Here is a 7,659-nt window from a genome sequence, read left to right as displayed (position 1 = left end):
GCAGACCCTACTGTGTACCGAAGTATTGTAGGAGCATTACAATACTTAACCTTCACTCGCCCTGATATAGCATATGCAGTTAATACAGTATGCCAGTTTATGACTAATCCTACAGACGTTCATTATGCTGCTGTAAAAGGATTTGAGGTATCTAAAAGGTACAATTCAAAAGGGCATATTTTATAGTTCTACTGGTGCTTTATCTAATGCTGTGACTGTCAAAGCATTTTGTGATGCTGATTGGGCTGGGGAAGTAATACAGAAACGTTCTACTACTGGCTTTATAGTTTATCTTGGTTTGTGTCCAGTGTCTTGGCAATCTAAGAAACAAGGTACTGTCTCTAGGAGCTCTACAGAATCTGAGTACAGGAGTCTTGCAAATACTGCAGCTGAGATTAGTTAGATCAGACATCTTCTTTGTGATTTGAAGATTCAAATTCCCTGTGCCCCTTTGCTTAAATGTGACAACTTGTCTGCTTTGGCATTAGCTTCTAATCCAGTCTTCACTCCAAGATCAAGCATTTAGACAATGACTTTCATTTTGTTCGTGAAAGGGTTCAGCGCAATGATCTTCGTCTTGAGTATGTTTCCACCACATAACAGACTGCTGACATTTTGACAAAGGGTTTGGCATCTCCTATTTTCAAAACTCACTGTATCAATCTCAAGCTAGTATCCCTAGCTAAGCTTGAGGGAGGGTGTTGACTATACTGTAAAAATATGTTGACCTAGCTGTTAGTTAATTTTAACAGATTCTAGAAGCCTCAAATCTGTGTGAGTCACGTGGCTCTTATTACAGTAAAATCCAGCTGTTTTTTTTAGTTAGTTGGTTAGCTCCTTTCTTGTATAATAGCTGAAGACACTTTGTTTTGTAACCAAGCTTTCTGTATTGAAACATTTTTCATTTCTGAGATTTTCCTCTCTATTCGTTTCTCTCTCAAACTCTATTCTATTTTCTTCAAGCCCTAACTCATCTCTGATGCCATGGCTATCAGTAGGTTGCTCTAAATAAAGCTTTAAACGCCAACTCAATAGCAGCTTCAGTGGTCATATTGTAGTAGTAACTATAGTATAAACAATTCAGGTTAGTAGAAACTAGAAATAAGATATATACTCGATCATATTACGCAAGTATGTGTGTGACCACGAATAAGGAAATAACAAAACTTGAGTGAACACGATGAAGGAGCAGCGGATCGAGCACGTACCCTTCAAGTACATCAAGAGCAAAAATTTGACCACTTCCTAGCGCTGCGGGAAAACCAGCTCGTTCTTTCACAACCCTTTTGTTTTTCAGAAAAACACGGTGAACTTGAGGACCCTAAAACCAACAAAATAGTGTTAGAAGCAAAACCACTGTAAAAACCAAGTCCAAGTGAAAGGAGTTTCATATGTTACCAAAGAATCCCATCCAGCGATGATCGCTCCGCATACTTTCTTCTCGTCGAGACTGTTCTGATAGTTATACATCGTTTCTACTACACATGAAACTGAAGGTGTAGTATAACCCTGCATGTCAAACATGGTTAATTAGTCTATTTAAATTTCTTATTTTCTTTCTCCAGATTCAAGTAAAACCTAAAGCATATATGGTACGTAATGGATGCCCTTACTTGGTACGGAAACTTCTGTTTCATAGAATCGTTCATGTTTCCGCAATCAACCTCGTCCCCTTGAACTACGTATATTATGTTAGAAGATATTTGAACCACTTTGTCTTTGTCGTCCCGAACTGAAATACGTGAAAAGATATTCAAAACGAGAATAAAAATAAAATTAAAAAATAAACAATAAACAGAAGATCAAAACTCAAGTTTACTTCGAAGCGGATATAGAAGCTCTTCACGTTCATTAGAAGCCCTAGATTCAGCTCCAAGTATGATGCCCCCACTGTAAGCAAAACCGATAAGGGTCGTCCCCTTGAGTTCCTGGTCCAAATCTGAAGAGAATTTTGAATCCCCGCAACCCATGCTTCAATCTGTCGAGAGGTTAAACTTCTCTAACATTAGACAAGAAGAGATAAACATAGTAATCAGAAACATTTCTAGAGATGCATACACTCTAGTTCTAGCTCGACAAATTTCATGCATGCAAAACGTTACCATTGCATAAATTTTACAACTAAATATAACGTGTTTGCAGTACACAACGTCGCGAACAAGAAGAAAGAAGACAAAGTGTGAGAGATTAACCTGCTGCTACAAACACGAAGTAGAGAGATTGTTTGGTTTAAAGGTGGTGCTCACTGCTTGATTATATAGAGCACTTAAACTTAAGAATTTGGGAAAGAAAATAATCAAACATATTCCTTGTAGTCTAAGAAGGGAAAGCAATATAATCTCCTAAACTAGACTTATAATTGAGAATTCCGGAAAGAAAATATAGCATAATATTCCTTGTACGTACGTAGTCTAAGAAAGGAAAGGAAAATATAATATTCCTGAACTAATTAACCCCCCACATATATACGAGAGCTCGAGTAAAAATAAACACGAAAAGTTTAGTCGATAATTGATATATAACTGTTTGGTTGATGTTTTAGTCTTATTATTGAGAAGCGTTATATATGTGCGATGCTTAACTATGATGCGTTTTACTCTCAAAATTGAACAGTAAAACTGAAAATAAAAGTTCAGAAGCTGGTTGCAGCAAATTTTTATTGATATATATATATATATATATTTTTTTATTGAATGAACTGAATAAAATTTACCATAAAAACACTTTAAATTAAATAAATTAAAAATAAATTTAGATGAAGGGCATCAATGACTCAAAAGCCTCAATGTCCTGGGAAAGCCTGATTAATCCTTAAACTAATCGACACTCAAACATTATGAGGATATATAGGAAACCAGTACGTATATAGGACCTTAATTAAACATGAAAGATTTCAGAATAATTGATTAGATGGTAATTGCCTGATTTCCTAGAATACTTTCCAAAAGGAAAAAATAATAAATGGATTCAGTTCACAATTCCTAATTGGACAGTCTTCTTAACCATCACGTACACCTATATATGTAATGTGTTAGAAAAAGAGGATGGGCTCTATATATTACGGCGTAAAACCAAACTTTATAATCTCTCTTTCTGACTTTCTTTCTTTCCGACTTAGGGTTAAACTTATTTCACAACAGCCATGAGTAGTATTTGCGAGATTATCCACAACCTCCTCCGGCACCTCAATGCTCCCAGAAAACTTTCGACTTTTATTTCAGGGTTCGTGAGGAAGATTATCTCAATATTCCATGGGGTTCTCCTTGTATTCAGACGAAGAAAAGGTTTTTATTTCTCCCTGCCGTCTATGAAGTTTAAGCTCTACCTTTACAATCCAAGATTTTATTGACATTAACGGTGATTTTCTTTTTCTTTTGTGTTCAGCAATAGAGCAGCAAGAAGGTTCCAAGGCAAAAGTAACTCCATTCTACCCAGATACACCTGAGGATGACTGCATTTTTTGTCAACATTGTAATAAGACTGGTGACCATGAAGCTGCAGTCTGCCCCAATAGAGGTTTAATGTATTGCACCGTTTGCCGCCACATCTATCCCTTATTCTGTAAAAATCCGGAAGAGCACGGCGACAAAGTAGAGGACTACAAGTCTTGTGCATATTGTAAAAAGAAAGGTGACCATGAAACTTCAATGTGCCCCGATAAATCGAAGATGCGCGTATTGGTTTGCAGCGTTTGCTACAACCTCTATCCGTGTAAAAATCAGGAAGAGCATGGCAGCAAAGGAGTCGAAGTAGACAATTTTTGTTGTCGTTGCCTTAGGTTTGGCCACATGCGTGAAGAGTGCACATACGAGTATTGTGATCCAAATTTTGACTTTGAATGAACTCCTTGCTCATACGTCATCAAACTTCTCAGCCATTCCACAACTGTAGTTTTCTTCAATCTCAAGTCCGTAATTTATATTTGGTTTTGGTTTTCTACGTTTCTTGTCTTTTTTTAATTCCCTTAAGTTTGTATGTTTACGAGTTGAAGGCAATGTACGTACGTACGTGTTCGATAAATTACTTGAACTAAATTCTTGAATTTCATCAACGAGTTCTTCATGTCAACCACAACAAGCTAGAAAAGTTATTAGTTCTGCATCGTTTGAAAAAACCTAACACGTATGGACATATATGACACGATCGACACCATTCCATTGCTAACCCTGCACTTGAGGACTCTGTCCACAACCACCGTATTAACGTCGATAATGACATTGACATTAAAGATCTAGTGTATTGTGAATGACTGGTCATGGGATTCACAAAGCTCCCATGCATAAGCATATAACATGTAAAGAGAGTTCAAGAAACAAATCTTCTTCAAGAAACGAGTCACTAAACACATAGCAAAGCAAACACCGCTTACAAAAGGGTACGGGAAGCAGATTTTGGTTCGTCTCTGATCCTAACTCTGGAGCACGTTGATCACGATTCGGATAAATATGCCGACACCAGTGGGTGATACCGCAACCGTTATAAGACGTACGTAATGGCAGAATGAGTAGAAGGTTGTGCATGAGAGTCATTAGTATCAGCACCATTACCTGTCGCTTTGCTTTTCTCTTTAAAGAGGAAGCTAGCTCATTATTAACACATTCACAAGTTTGGCGTCAGAGTCGGCGCCGATAACATTGTTTTTGGTCTTCCAACGAAGGCATACATGGTTCTTCTACCTTGTTTCGTTCTTTTTCTTCTTTTTCTTTTTTAAGCGAAGAAAAATATTCTATATCTGCCATCCTATTCCTGATACAGCAATAGTTGACACAACTGCGGGAATTATGAAACCCAATTCAAACAAAGCACAACTCCACAGCCATATCATCAAACAGTTGATGATCAAGTCAAATTCTTTAGATGAAACCCAACATTGAACAATTTGAACAAGCATTAATAATGAACAGATTCACAAACACACAGTTAGTGCACAGACTCTTCAATCACAAGAAGAAAAAAGAAAAACAAGCAGAAGAGTAAGGTAGTTGCTCCAAGAGTAGCCAAAGAATTGCAGAAAGAGTAGAAGAGAATGCAAAAAACAATTTGGACCATTTCTTGATTTATGTGTGTCATGCGTAACCATTTCTTGATTTATGTGTGTCATTCTTACGCAGGGGCCATGCTAAGATTCTCTGTATCGTTCCAATTTTAACAGATGTCCTCAAAGGGACAAACATACATGCTAAGTGATTATATAAAAACAAGACTTGTTGGACTTCATCCTTCAATGTGGAACTTGGAGAGCTTTCCTACAAGGGTATGGTAAATGTTTGTAACTAACCTATTTTGACATCTCATAATTATCTACTTTAAGTAAATGATTTTGATCAGTTCTTATATCAATCTGAAGGTGTTTTTACAGGCTTCACAGTGATTATAATATTGCGGTATGATTTCAAGTTTTTATATATATACTAAAATTCAACTTGAAAAGTCTCGTCAATACACTAACCAATCAAGTTTCATACTAAGATCAAACCTCAATCTGTGAAGGTCGGTACTCATAACAAGTCATTGGTTGGCCCTGCCCCTAAACTTGTTAGAGACTGCTGTGCTGCTGGTTGATAGGACCATATTTCATAGGAACTCATTACTATGAAATCTCCAGCAGAGCTATCTTCACTTTTTGGAAAGATGGTCAGATGGTCTTAGTCTCCAGTAATGCATACAATGTTGAGTTGGCGCAATTTCAATCTCTCTAAATCCGTAAATGCTTGTATATATAATGAGATATAGAGCGAGTCCTTCAATCTCTTCCAGTTACCTGTTAACAGAAGGCACTGAGAAAGATAAGATGCATATGTGATGAAAATGTCAAGAATGCTATAATACTTTCATACAACCACAATATTGAAGTAGAAGAGGAAACTGACTGGATTATGTACACAACATGCAATGATATCGAGCTCATAATGATAAGGGTAACTGAGCATTGCTTTTTACTACTAACATTACAGTACTTACAAGTTGTATGTCAATAGGTCTAAATGTCTAATACATCCTGACGACACTATCTACTACATTCCCAGAAGAGTTAGATGGTGCACAAACAAATTCTCTGTCCTTGTCACCAAGCAAATCATGCATCATGAACTTGGGTTTTTCCGCTAACAGGTACAAGGTACCGTTGATGGAGGACACTAGTTCCTATTTTGCAAAAGGCAAGAGAAAAAATAGACAAAGGCAAAAATAGTGAACCTGAGTATTTTGTGACATAGTATTTCAATGAAGAAACAATATATAGAGAATGCCCCTCTGGTTCACATCAACTGCGTACTCTCAGCCTATGATCAGTTAGAATGCTTGGGCCAAAAGGAAATAAGAACAAGTGTTCTTATGATAGCCTCTTTCTTTAAATAAAGCAATGAGAGTATAACTGAAGAAACATCAAGAGCAACAAGATGAGATTCATAGGCATCTAAAGTTAAACTTGGGAAATCATAGCCTCAATTTTAATGTTAACAGACTAACTTTGCCATGAGTAAGAACCGGGGTCAAAACAATCAAATGCTGACAAAATAACTTCTGATCCAGCAGTTACTAACACCTTAGTATGACTTTATCCATCAGGCAACATAACACCAAGAGTGAGAGAATGGGACTGCATAAATGGAAAAAAATAAAATTGAAAGATTTGAAGTTAACAATTTGTTTGCAGGAGTTGAAGCATAGGGAGAGAGAAGAAAACTTAAAATTGCAAGGCTTTTTTCCCCCCAAAGGATGAATCAAAAGGAAGTCTGCATTGATGCTCAAGTAGAGATACCTTGGTGCAGTTGTTAACAGATGAACTTTTTGAGGTGCTCCATACTTGCATGACAGCATCAGCTTCCTTACAGCTTCTTAGCTTTCAAGATTTAATTCGAATTTTTCTTGAATGCATACCTTTTTTTCAAATATTACATTGCCCTTATAGCTCTCTTTCTCTGCTAATTTTATATAATTTGCACCCTTGTTCCATTTACCAGGATCACCAATTATTCGAAGGCAACTCATATAATCAAGGCAACATAATAATCAAAGGTAAAAATAAATCGAAAGCCACATATTAATCGAAGGTAACTCATAAATCCAAGGCAACTCACTACTACGACTACCACGAACGAGTCGAACNGAGACACNTAATTTGTCAATATATCTTGAGGTAAGCATGAACAGTAAATTCATATTCTAGCCAGTGTTATCCCAAAAAGNGAAAACTATATCCATTACATATACCAATATTGAGTATTAGGCNGTGCTACATTAAAGGAACGGGAGTACTTACGACTACATATATATATATATATATATATATATATATATATATATATAAACATGGTTTTACTCTTCCAGTTTTATGAGATTACATAATTTCCATGAGCGATCTCAAACAGAAAAACAACAACTTTACCTAGAACATAGTTAATAACTATCATGACCTGGGCAACAATATTCTCTTTCCGAGGCAACAAAATCATGAACTGGGCACAACCAATTAATCCATGGCAACATATTAATCTAAGGCAACAATCTTAGGGCTATAGCCTCAATGAGTTATCTGTTGAAACTCCAGCTTGGGATAGCTTACTTGAATGGTTCAAGACCAACTCAAGTTTCAAAATGCAGAATCATGAACTTTGAAAGGCAACATACATCTCTCAGGCAACAAGATCATGAACTGGG

The 7,659-nt window shown here is 36.5% G+C and overlaps 2 protein-coding genes across 2 annotated transcripts in view; one reads left to right on the top strand and one right to left on the bottom strand.

The window, feature by feature from the left end:
* The window catches only part of LOC101302857, a 2,490-nt gene extending 2,087 nt beyond the window's left edge, over nucleotides 1-403 (top strand). Inside the window, exon 4 of the mRNA XM_004305268.1 lies at nucleotides 159-403. Within this exon, the coding sequence (XP_004305316.1) occupies nucleotides 159-403 (245 nt within the window). The remainder of the gene's footprint in view (nucleotides 1-158) is intronic.
* Nucleotides 404-991: 588 nt separating this feature from the next.
* Nucleotides 992-1,970, bottom strand: LOC101302576 (proteasome subunit beta type-5-A-like). The gene is made up of 5 exons (XM_004305267.1): nucleotides 1,820-1,970; nucleotides 1,614-1,732; nucleotides 1,435-1,509; nucleotides 1,209-1,321; nucleotides 992-1,064 (listed from the first exon to the last, which is right to left on the bottom strand). The coding sequence occupies exons 1-5, from the start codon at nucleotides 1,968-1,970 to the stop codon at nucleotides 992-994; spliced, it is 531 nt and encodes a 176-aa protein (XP_004305315.1).
* Between the last annotated feature and the right edge of the window lie 5,689 nt (nucleotides 1,971-7,659).

The sequence above is a fragment of the Fragaria vesca genome, linkage group LG6 (assembly GCF_000184155.1).
Source record: "Fragaria vesca subsp. vesca linkage group LG6, FraVesHawaii_1.0, whole genome shotgun sequence".
Lineage (NCBI taxonomy): Eukaryota > Viridiplantae > Streptophyta > Magnoliopsida > Rosales > Rosaceae > Fragaria > Fragaria vesca.
This window is presented reverse-complemented; position numbering and strand designations above follow the sequence as displayed.

Coding starts and splice junctions, on each gene's coding strand:
- LOC101302576 (XM_004305267.1), bottom strand. CDS start 1,970: ATGGGTTGCGGGGATTCAAAATTCTCTTCAGATTTGGACCAGGAACTC. Junction 1,322..1,434: donor ACAGTCTCGACGAGAAGAAA/GTATGCGGAGCG, acceptor TGTTGGTTTTAG/GGTCCTCAAGTTCACCGTGT. Junction 1,065..1,208: donor GCTCTTGATGTACTTGAAGG/GTACGTGCTCGA, acceptor TTTATACTATAG/TTACTACTACAATATGACCA.